This window comes from Plectrocnemia conspersa, unplaced genomic scaffold (assembly GCF_051122295.1).
Source record: "Plectrocnemia conspersa isolate PC_06_02 unplaced genomic scaffold, ASM5112229v1 ptg000005l, whole genome shotgun sequence".
Classification (NCBI taxonomy): Eukaryota; Metazoa; Arthropoda; class Insecta; order Trichoptera; family Polycentropodidae; genus Plectrocnemia; species Plectrocnemia conspersa.
This window is the reverse complement of record NW_028277169.1, coordinates 22632500-22644924: the sequence shown is the minus strand read 5'-3', so window position 1 is coordinate 22644924 and position 12425 is coordinate 22632500. Positions and strand designations below refer to the sequence as shown.

General features: G+C 28.5%; 3 protein-coding genes across 5 annotated transcripts; 1 reads left to right on the top strand and 2 right to left on the bottom strand.

Moving 5' to 3' along the window:
* The first annotated feature begins 1126 nt into the window (after positions 1-1126).
* Positions 1127-2147, top strand: LOC148235188 (uncharacterized). The gene is made up of 3 exons (XM_088185910.1): positions 1127-1608; positions 1680-1846; positions 1914-2147. The coding sequence occupies exons 1-3, from the start codon at positions 1127-1129 to the stop codon at positions 2018-2020; spliced, it is 756 nt and encodes a 251-aa protein (XP_088042036.1). The 3' UTR covers positions 2021-2147.
* Positions 2148-4492: 2345 nt separating this feature from the next.
* On the bottom strand, positions 4493-8164 carry LOC148235187 (uncharacterized). 3 transcript variants are annotated; one of them, XM_088186656.1, is made up of 5 exons: positions 8009-8164; positions 6406-6470; positions 6257-6332; positions 6084-6178; positions 4493-6013 (listed from the first exon to the last, which is right to left on the bottom strand). In XM_088186656.1, the coding sequence occupies exons 1-5, from the start codon at positions 8058-8060 to the stop codon at positions 4841-4843; spliced, it is 1461 nt and encodes a 486-aa protein (XP_088042782.1). In that variant the 5' UTR covers positions 8061-8164; the 3' UTR covers positions 4493-4840. The 3 variants fall into 3 exon arrangements, with proteins under 3 accessions (XP_088042782.1, XP_088042783.1, XP_088042785.1); XM_088186657.1 differs by having other exon boundaries at positions 8094-8164; XM_088186659.1 differs by lacking the exon at positions 4493-6013 and having other exon boundaries at positions 6084-6332; positions 8094-8164.
* A 1370-nt stretch (positions 8165-9534) lies between these two features.
* On the bottom strand, positions 9535-11839 carry LOC148235186 (uncharacterized). The gene is made up of 5 exons (XM_088186691.1): positions 11753-11839; positions 10661-10725; positions 10520-10595; positions 10360-10454; positions 9535-10286 (listed from the first exon to the last, which is right to left on the bottom strand). The coding sequence occupies exons 1-5, from the start codon at positions 11778-11780 to the stop codon at positions 9651-9653; spliced, it is 900 nt and encodes a 299-aa protein (XP_088042817.1). The 5' UTR covers positions 11781-11839; the 3' UTR covers positions 9535-9650.
* Positions 11840-12425: the final 586 nt, after the last annotated feature.

Below are 12425 nucleotides of genomic sequence, written 5' to 3'. Positions count from 1 at the left end.
GCTTCGGCGAACTTCCTCAACTAGAGCAAATGCAAAAAGGTCTCGGTGAAATTTCTGGATATAGAATGGATTTGAGTGTAGCGCCTGCGATGAATGTAAATTTGTTCCCATCTACGATCATGGAAATTAGTAACGCTGAAGTGCTGCCCGCCGATGATTTGCAGCTTTCAGTTCTGAAGGGTGAGTAACATTTAGGATTATTGCCTCTGAATATCCATCATCACTTACCATTCATGTTTAATTTTGTTTCTTGTTCCGATCCAAAACGCCTGTAACTTGTTTTTTTAGATGCTCAAATACCTGAAATTCTCGTTACTTCTGAAATTGAAAAGTCAGTGGTTTCTCCTCTTTTATTTTATAACTATTGTATGTCAGATAATATAACTTTTGTTAACGTGAACTTCTTATTTTATTATATATTTATAGTCTGCCGGTACGAGAAGTCGCCGTTGCTAAAAAAGTTAAGAGGCGTATTCGAGTTGCGAGAGAGCCAGTTCTAGAGGTATAATTTTTATATGTATTAGATTATATTTAACGCATTAATTATAAATACCTCAACACATTCGTGTCAGACCATAGCTGTTATTGCATGTAACGAAAATTATAGAATTCTGTAAAACCTTTACAGGCAATAGTCTTAGACGAATTTGTCCCAAATCCAAAGAGAGTCAGAAGGGCGAAAAAGAAACCAATAAAAGATGCAGTTACACAAATTTCAGAAACTGAAATGAAAATAAATTACGACGAGTATGTTTCTCTCAGATCCAGAGTAAGTTTTCAATACTATTTTTGTCAGTAGTTGCTTTATTTAATCAATATAAAAAAATATGTCGTTCTATATAAAGGCGCCTGCAGAATGCGTGTATCAGATACCTACATTTTCTGATGTCGAAACTCTTTTTGAGAATCCGAGCGTAAAACGGAATGGTAAAAACTTTTCATCAATTTTGAAGCACGCATTTAAGAGAAACGTAATCACTCGTCCGGAAACATTGCCTTTTCAAAAAATTCAACAATCCAAATATCAAGACGAAACTGTAAACGATAATGTGCGTTTATATCACAACTTATTATTCCGTCTTTATTATTCAAGTAATAAATAATTCTGCTGAATTTTTAGATAATGATGGCTGGGCATGTTAATAATACCTTCAAAGGTGGTTTTACACCAAAAAATGTCGCCATAGGACAGCACGTAAAATGTTCAATGGATAAAACCGCAGAACCGCAAACGTCGACTCCTGTTCCACAGATGACCGGCAAGGAAAGAAGCGTGAACATTAATGAATCTGTAGTGAGACCCGTTCAGTTCAGTTTAAACATAATGGAAATTGACACGGAAAGAGTTCAAGATGTTCGAGAAGAACCGCGATCTGCGACGATGTCTACATCAAAAGTTATAGAGATCCACGGAAACGACCGACTCGCCACTGACGTCATAGTCGATGCCTCAGAAATTAATATGGATACTATTATGCCACATTCGGTTGATGAATATTTAAATACGTCTATCGAAGAGTTTGACGATGCTAGCATTAACCGTACCGCCGTAATGGTCAGAACACCGAGCCCGACTGAGAGTGTTAAAGATGTCAAGAAAATTCTTAAGTATAACAATTAACTTTGAATGCTTTAAATGTATGTATGGACATATTAATTAATAAATAATCTATCTATAGTGAAGATTGGGGGGTAAAAGGCGTTTTTAAAAAGATCCTTGCTGCTAAAAATACTGGAATCGATCCAATTACAATTGAAACGTTGGTTTTGCACGATCAAGAAGAATACGGTAACCACGCGCCGTCGCAAAGAATGATGGCCGCAAAAGCGTTCTCTTCTCTTTTGAGTAAATATTTTTTTACAGTAAAAATTACTAATAAATAATAGTATTGAATGACTTTTTTTGTTTTTAGGATTGAAAAAACATAACTTTGTTGACGTTGTGAAGAAACCAAATTCGTGTGAAATAATGAACATTAAATTCACTCAAAGATGTAGTTCCAACATTGAAACTATATAATAAATATTGACACCAGAATAAAGATCCACATATATTGCTACTTTTGAGTGCAAAAGAATGTGTTAGAATATTTAGGGAATAAAATTCGGATTAAAAAATTAAGCCAAATATATGCTTTAAAATATTTTAATGCTGGCTGTTTGTTTATGGTTTTAAGCTATAAGCTAAAAAATTATGTTTTATGTTTTTTTTTTCAATACAATATTTATTTATTAATATGTAAGTCATAATTTTTTTAAATTTATAAAAATGTTTTTTTTTCTTAAATATTTAATTTAGATTATTTAGTTGGCTGTTTTACTGGTGTAATTATTTTTAATTAATATAGATTATTGATTTAAATATTTTAATGCGATTAGCTAATATATTCATTTTATTGTGTGTTATTTTATTAATGTGATTAAACTATTCTGTAATTTTTGAAAATTAAATTCAAATTGAGTGAAAAATACACAGGATTTAAATATATAGTAAAATGTTTTCTTATGGCTCCCCGAAATGGTCAATCGCGATTGTCAATGTTGACATGATTGAAGGTTTCAAATGATGGGCAATTGAAGCTCCGATTGAAGGTGTTATTCGGTTTGTTGTACTGTGTGAAGGAATTCGTATGTACCGATCTGTCAAGATGATTTCACACATATGGCATTTCTAGCAATTTCTAGAAGAGAACTAGATGTTGGTCCAAGGAGCAGTACAAATTGAGGTACCGCTTCACTCATGAGAGTTTTCAAAGAACTTGCAAGAAACAGACGGATGATTATAAAAAACATTTCGAATGGACCAAGAAACATTATTCAAGTATTGAAAAACAAGACACTAATATGCGTCAGGCTATTCCTGCCAGTCAAAGGCTCTCTATAACACTAAGATACTTAGTAACTGGTATGGATTTGGAAGACAAAAGTTTTTTTGTGCTGTTGCTCCCTCGTACCTTGGAAATGATAATGAAAATACATGAGGCTACAATCCAAAAATAAATATTCGGGTAAGTGATTATTTTTTATTTTCCAAATAATGCAGTTCATATAAATCATAGTAATTCTAATTGATTAAATAATAAGTCAATGAAAAAAATCACTATGAATTTTCAGACATGCTAAAAGTATGGCTTTAGTTTCAAACACTTTGCTGAATTTTCCACATGTTTTTCATGCTTCATCATGAGTATATACATGTCGCAAAAGAACTTATTTAGATTTGAATGCTTTTACACAATTTTGACATTCAAAGTCACGAGCATCACTATTAACAATCATATGCCATGAAAGTTTATATTGAAATTTAAATGTTTTTGTACAAATTTGACATTCAGTCACGAGTTTCACAATGCATTTGTGTTGAAAGTTTACCTTTAGTATGAAATGCTTCTCCACATTTATAACATTCAAAGAATTGAAGATTACAATGAGTATCATATACGCTAAGAGTGTAGATTGAAATTTGAATGATTTTCCACAGTTACCACATATAAAGTCGCGGACATCGTTATTAGTTTTCATATGTATGAGTTTGAGCTCCTTTCCGCATTTGCTGAATTCAAATTTAGAAGAATAATAGCATATCTTTCCCTTTCTGATTTCTAAAATTTAAATTTTATTTATTAGATAATTTGTAAATATTAAAATACATAAAAAGCAGTCTAGTTATTTATAACGTTTGTTTTGATTTTGATATTTAGGGAAGTAAAGTGTCAAATTTAAGTATATTACCTTTTATATCGCGCATTTCTAAAATCATATAATAGAAATTAAAATATTATAATAAAATGTAACAGTATATAAAATATATCTAACCTGTCTGGATTATATTTATATGTAACTTCATTTCCATCATATTCACATTTTAAATCTTCCAACTTGAAAAACACGTTTTTAAGAGCATACATCATAAATATAAATGTTATATCGTCCCTCAGCAATCGTAAAGTTGCAAATCATAATTAGGTGAAAAATTGTATTTTTTTAAAATATCGTTCCAAGTTCTTATAAAGCAAAAAAAGTCAAGTTAGCTAATGTATAATACAAATTATAAAAACGTCTTAAATATTAGCAAACCGTTTAAATTCGTAAAAATATAATATACATTTATTTGAAAAATACAATATATAATTACACTTGAAATAATATGTGTTAAGGGTAAGATTACAAATTCGCATAAAAAATGTTGGTCCTATTGTGCATTTAATACTTATTTTATTAATTATATGTTTACTAAAAATTTATTGATTGCAATTGACACTCTTCACAAATTTTACAAATTAAGTCGTTATCTAACACAGTAGTGCCTATTTTTCTTATCGCTCAGTATACTTGGTAATTCTTTTTTGTGTTCATTTTTGTGTGGTCATACGATGTAAAGATGTATATAATCGTTTTAAATTGAACCCTAAAACTATGATGCATGACAAGTAGTTCATGAATGTAGAGAGAATAACAATGGCTATTTAAAATAATAAATAAAAACGCAATATGAGCTTAGTATTTATACTTTATTTTTATGGCATTTTTACATTATGAAAATATTTGTTCTAGTAAACATAGGTATATTTCTTGATTATGCAGAATTTTTCTAAAATTCGTAAATAAAATCATAATGTAATAAATATTAAAAAAATCTATAGACGTATTTTGAACATAAATATATTAGTGGAACGAGAAATATAAAGAACTGAGTTCAGACACATGAAATAATTTTACTATTATCAATGATTTTTACATTGCAAAATTATAATTTTAATGAAGGTAAACATAATATAAAATATATGTTCTAGTTTTTAATTATTCTCCACATTTTTCATACTAAAAGTTATGTTTATCATTATGAATTTAGATTTATTTGAGTATTCATATTTTTCACATTCATTATGAGATTACAAACATTATGTGATTTCATATACCTTTTAGTTTTAAATGATTTTCCACATATTTTACATTCAAAGACACATGCATCATTATGAGTTCTCATATGGTGTGAAAGATTATTTTTGGTATTGAATATTTTACCACATTTTTTACATTTTTCAAAAGCAAATCCATGCCTATGCATATGTTGTGAAATATCACTTTTAGTTTTGAATGCCTTACCACATTTTTCACATTCAAAAAAACGGAGATCACTATGAGTTATCATATGAATTGAAAGAATTTTTTTGGTTTTGAATGATTTTCCACATTTTTCACATTCAAAGTCACGAGCATTGCTATGAGTTTTAATATGCACTGAAAGTTTGTTTTTAAATTTGAATGCCTTTCTGCATATTTCACATTCAAAGTTACGAACGTTACTGTGAGTTTTCATATGCACGGAATATGTACCTTTAGTTTTGAATGCTTTTCCACATGTGCCACATTCAAAACTACAAGTGTTAGCATGAGTATGCATATGCCGTGAAACTTCGGATTTTAATTTGTATGCTTTACCACATATTTCACATTTAAAGTTGCGAGCGTGGCTATGAGTTTTTATATGTCCTGATAGTATACCCTTACTTTTAAATGATTTTCCACAATTATCGCATTCAAAGACACAAGCATCGCTATGAATCGTCATATGTGTTGAAAGTCTGCTTTTAGTTAGAAAAGCTATTCCACATTTTACACATTCAAAGAAATGGGCATCTGCATGAGTCTGTTTATGTCGCGAAAGATCGCTTTTAGTTTTGTATGCTTTTCCACATCCTTTACATTCAAATTCGCGAGCATCACTATGAGTTATCATATGTGTTTGAAGTCTACGTTTAGTTTGAAACGCTTTGTCACATTTTTCACAGTTAAAATCATGAGAAATGGAATGGGTATGCATATGTCGTGAAAGATCGTTTTTGGTTTTGTAAGTTTTTCTACATTCTACGCATTCAAAGTCACGAGCATTGGTATGAGTCATCATATGAGTTGAAAGTCTACTCTTATTTTGGAACGCTTTTCCACATTTGATACATTCAAATTTATAAGAAACATATTTAACAATAGAATCTTTTTTCCTTATTTGCTTCTAAAATTTTAATCATATATGATTAGTTATAAATATAACACATAGAATTTAAAATCTTATTAAATATTACTTGTGTTGTCACTTGTACATTAGAAGATTGATAAGATAAAATTTCCACACCAATTGTGTTCATTTTATGTATATTTTCTTTAACATCGTGCATTTCTAAAATCATATAATAATCAATAATTTAAATACTATACCAAAATATGAAAGTATACTACAGTACATAATATGTCTTACCTATTTCGAGCATGTCATCTATATCATCTTTATGTGTATTTTCATTGCTTTCATATTCGCGTTTTACACCTTCCAACTAAAAATAATTTAAGGTCATAAATCTGTTAAAGTTCTACGTACTATGTAGTTACATATTATATTTTATTTACCTGAACTTTACATTCGATTGTATTAGCAGAAATAAATATTTTATTGTCATACTCAATATCAGGCTCTGCAAAATTTGTCTTATAAATAATAAACACTAAAAATCAAGAAGAATTCAAAGGCGTTTGAAATAAAATTAGCGCTATCACACATTGTTTTAGAACTTCAATCAATAAGAAAATCTTTTTTTTTGTTAGAACCAATTAAAATAATATATTATATTTCTAAAGAATATAAATATCTATATATCTAATATTGTTGAAGTCTGAGTTCCAATTTGATCTGTGAGTCAAATTACACAGCACCTGATATTAAATTCTCCCTCTACAGTTAAAATAAATTTCAAACAAATAGTAATATTTCGATTTGGGTCAAAGAAAGTAACGAGAAAGAATATTTGTAACGAATTTAAAGTATATATATATATATATATATATATATATATATATATATATATATATATATATATATATATATATATATATATATATATATATATATATATATATATATATATATATATATATATATATATATATATATATATATATATATATATATATATATATATATATATATATATATATATATATATATATATATATATATATATATATATATATATATATATATATATATATATATATATATATATATATATATATATATATATATATATATATATATATATATATATATATATATATATATATATATATATATATATATATATATATATATATATATATATATATATATATATATATATATATATATATATATATATATATATATATATATATATATATATATATATATATATATATATATATATATATATATATATATATATATATATATATATATATATATATATATATATATATATATATATATATATATATATATATATATATATATATCACTTGTATGATTTTTTGACATTCAAATTTAAATAATAAATAAACTACCTTTAAGTAATGGAATGAAAATAAATTAGACTATTTAAAATGTTATTTAAATTAAAAAGTTCAAATGTTTTTGATATTATTATTTCACAAATATAAATTATACTGATATACAAATAAAATGCAAGCTAGTATCAGAATAGTGACTAATACAGAAAATTATTTTTATTTACAAAAAGGTTGTTTACTTCTGACGGAGTTCTTGTGGTTTATGTTTATTAGATAATATTGAAAATTTACTTGAACGGGACTATAAGGCATATAAAAGGTCTTGTAGTAGGTGATGCATAAAAACTAGTGTCGTTTATTAGGGATATTGAATCCCTTTCAAGGACAATATATGTATACTATGTTTAGTAAATAAATTGTAAGAATTGTATCCACCTTTGTCCTCGAACAAAAATGTTTGAGATCACATTTTTTTAGTGTCTTTTGATATTTTCAAAATTTAGACACCTTAAAATATAATATTATATATCCTGGGCTTACCACAAGTATTAAGCTCTAAGCCGGGACACCTAAAAAAGTCTTAGCTCGGAAATTTTTGGTTCAATTTCGGATACTAGGGAAGCTTAAAAAAAGGTCATCTCAGAATTCTTTGTTCAATGTGTGAAACCGAAACTTACGGTAAGCCTACCTATACCGATATAACAGAAAATGACCGAGAAAATTCCAGTGTATTGCAACATGGTTGGATATAATAAAATATGTGGTTATAATACCGATTTTGAAAAATTGTGGAAACGCCATTGCAACAATTCAGCGTTGACAGATAGACGTCAAAGTCATAACCAATGGGTTCGATTTTTGGTCCAAATATGCCATAATTTCGGGCAGGATATAAAACCTTAGATTGTGAAAAGGGAGCTTAAATTATGTAGGTTGTAAGATTTCATTTTAATATTTCAATTAAATTTGCCATTTTTGGCAAAAATCAATAAAAATTCTGACAGAAATTTTTGCTGAATAAAAAAACAAAAATAAAATATGAACATTTTTCAAAAACGTTTCTAGTACCAATGCAGAGCGCAGCATATGGTAAACTAATCAATTCGCATGTTTTTTTTTTACCAAAATTAGAAGTAGATAGTTCGTCGTATAAGCTAAGGTGATCAGACGTTCCCCATTGAAAAAGATTGTCCTCATTTTCTCCTTCATAAGGCCTAATACGCACTGTCAACTAGTCGCCGGCGACTGTACTTTATATGGTTTTAACGTGTGTGTGAGAGAGATGTGTGCGTGTGACAGAGTAAGAGAGCTAGGGCAAGGTGCCTTTGACTCGTTTTGACGCATGCATCAGATGGCGTTTTAAGCGTGTGTCCGTATTTGTTTGCCTGTCGTCAGGAGATTTACGTCGAAGCGCAAAATATTCCTGCGCTTCGCAAATATTTTTCGACTTAACAAGTATATTTAATATATTTTCTTAATTAATAAATAATATTTATAGCGATGGCTGAAAAATAAAATGATTCCGATGAATCGGATCTCGAGTTTGCAGGTGCAGAATTTCTCTCAGATAAAAAAGACATGACTGAAATGATGGAATCGGAATCAGACGGAAATTATTGCAATATCGAAGTGAGTACTTTTCATATTTACATTTGAAATTATTATTTATTATAAAAGCCGTAATAACAAATGTTCATTATTTTTAGTTCATATCAAATATGTCAGATTCATCGAAGTATAATGACAACACGAAACATCCGTATAATGTAAGTATGATATTTAATAAATCTATCGATATCATATCGGTAGATTTAGTAAAAAAAAAACTGTAATTGAACGACAGGTGAACGTTTATTTGCATAAGCCGCAAAACTCAGCAATAAAGTTATTCGTGAAGACTTTTATCCCCGAAAATCTATCTAAATTGTCTTCGCCTAGTAGTATTCGTAATATTGTACGAAGACGTACGTCTAGCTTCCAAGGAACTACAAAACCTATTAGATAATGTGTATATATTGTATATATGTCAGTACATACTGTGTAATATTTTGGTTGGTACCGTTATTACTTTCGCACACTGAATTCAGTTGCTTCTAAAAACATTGATAAGATACCATCGACATGATTTAATCGGTTATTATATAAAAAATTATAGTTATATAAAATGCAGATTCACTATCAGGCACAGAAAATAATACATTTATTTTAGAGATAGAAAACGCAAAATTATATTATTAATAAAACGTTTAATTAATGATTTTTTTTAATTTCATTGGTTTTTTACATTTTTATATATTCAGTTACGTATGTGTACTTTTAGTATTAAATGCTTATCCACACTTTTCACATTTATATTTATATGAATGAAGAGAATTCATATACCTTTCTATTTTTAATGACTTTCCACATTTTTCACAAGCGTCGCCATGAGTTTGAATATGTCGTGAACGAGCATATTTAGATTTAAATGCTTTTCCACATTTTTCGCACTCGAAGTTACGAGTATCGCTGTGAACGATCATATGTCGTAAAAGTTTATCTTGAAACTTAAATGTTTTTGTACATTTTTTACATTCAAAGTCACGAGCATCACTATGAATCTTCATATGTACTGAAAGCTTATTTTTTAGTTTGAATGCTTTTCCACATATTTCACATTCAAATTTACGAGCATCACTATGAGATTTCATATGTACTGATAGTATACCTTTACTTTTAAATGATTTTCCACAATTATCACATTCAAAGTCGCGAGTATTGCTGTGAGTTGTCATGTGGTGTAACATATTACTTCTAGTTTTGAACGATTTACCACAAATCCTGCATTCAAAGTCACGAGCATCACCATGAGTAATCATATGCACTGACAGTGTCTTTTTGGTTTTGAATACTTTACCACATTTGGTACAATTAAATATATAAGAAATACTATGTTTAATACTGACACATTTTTCTTCATCTTGTTTCTAAAATTCATATTTTTTTAGATATGTTGTAAATATTTAAATACATGAAAATGTAAATTTATTTAAATATTACCGGCATTGACACTTCGACATTTGGAATTTGCTGAGATAAAACATCCACACCAACTGTATCAATTTTACGTATATTATCTTTAACATCGTGCATTTCTGAAATCAAAAAATAATTCAAAATTGCAATACTATATTTAAATATAACAGTATACTATATATACCTATTTCTAACATGTCGTCTACATTGTCTTTATATGTATCTTCACTGCTGTCATATTCGCGTTTTACATCTTCCACCTAGAAAACAGTTTAAGATTACAAAAGTGTTCATACTAAGCAGTTACATTTTACTTTTTATTTACCTCAATTTTACATTTAATTACGTTAGAATAGTTAAATGTTTCTTTAGCATTTTCAATATCAGGTTCTGCAAAGAAGTAGTTTAATGTTAAACAGGTGTTTTTAATTTTACGTCTTTAATTAGTAAAGATAAAAAACTGTAAAAGCATATATTTGACCAATTATATGTGACATTTCAATGGGAGGGTAAGTAAACTCTTTCACGTTTCCTTCTCCAATTGCGGCTGAATATGAATGAATAAAATTCCATGTATAAAAACGATTTTTACAGACGTATAAAGGACTATGTTAAAATCGTAATCATAATTGTAATCCCAATTGACTTTGTTACAGTATTTATGTTTCAGCTGTGCTACAATATTATTTTATTTAAAGTTTCAATAGGGTGGTCTGTTTTTAACATATTTTGTAATATTCGCACAAGCATCTAATAATAGTTTATAGAAAGTGTAATTAGATGATCTGGCTCATCATTTGCTTTAAGTATGTTCTGATCTTTTTGTCTTGCCGAAATACTACGGATTCCATTAAAATTGATTAGCAATTAGGATCAAAAAATATAATTAATATTATTAATTATACTAGAGAATTAAATTTTTATAATTTTAATATAATTGTAATTAAAAGCACCAAATGCGATTAAAAGTTTTGGAAATATCAAGGATATATTTCACAACTTGATATAGTAGTTAATTTTGTGAATTTTTGTATGTATAATGTTATAGACGAATAACCAGGGGGAAGCGTGGATCTGTACCTAGATCAAGATATGACGTCACTAATTCAATGTGATTGTAAAGTATTCAGGCGAAATAAAAGTTTATGATATTTAAAAGTAATTAATTGCCATCAGTTGAAAGATTTTAGTGGCAGTTTTAGGAATCAATATGAATGCAAGTAGTAAATGTTGGCAATCTTATAAAATCGAGAGCTTAGAAAAGCTAGACAAGTAAAATGTTTCCAATTCTCCGATTTTGTGACAACTTCAATTATTATTGAAAGTTAATCGAAAAATTAACGGTTCAAAATGATAAACGAGCATTATGTCTACGCGAAAACATGTTTGATAATGATGAAACGAATTATCATAATACCGGTTTTAATAAACTGTGGCAACGCCATTATAACGGCGTTGACAGATAGACGTCAAAGTCATAACCAATGATCGAATTATTTTTTTGGTCCTAGGACAAAATATTGAACAGGGTGGAATAAATGGAAATTAAAGTAAATATTCATGCATTGGAATTTTGCGGGTTAATAATTTATAATAAGATTTTTATTTTACGTTTAAAGCGTATAAATTGAAGCAAACATTTATGGATGTTTTTATTTTGCAAATTCATTTTCACACGCCCATGCTATACAGCTTTGTCAGAGAATTTCGCAAGAGAGAGATGGGTGAGTGTATCCTATTTACTCTCGCACGAATTTACTTGAACATTTGCGAGAGAGATGCACAAGTTCGTGTGGCAGAGCGAGAGAGCTAGGGCATAATACCTCGCCTAAGGCAATCAACGGTTCTTATAGTTTTTGCATTTAAAAGACGTAGAATTCAAGTCAAAGTATAGCTGGCATTTGAAGGGATGTGTAAAAACAACTAACAAGGGTCAGTCGAAGGTGAGGTGGGGGTTTTAGTGTGTAGAAATTACACACTGCCACCGGCCGTTTAAGGCGGCTGGTGGCGTCTTTTGAAGATTCCCCAAATTCAGAAGATTCAAACAAATATGTCTGAGGGGACATTTTTATTGTAATTTTTTTCAATTT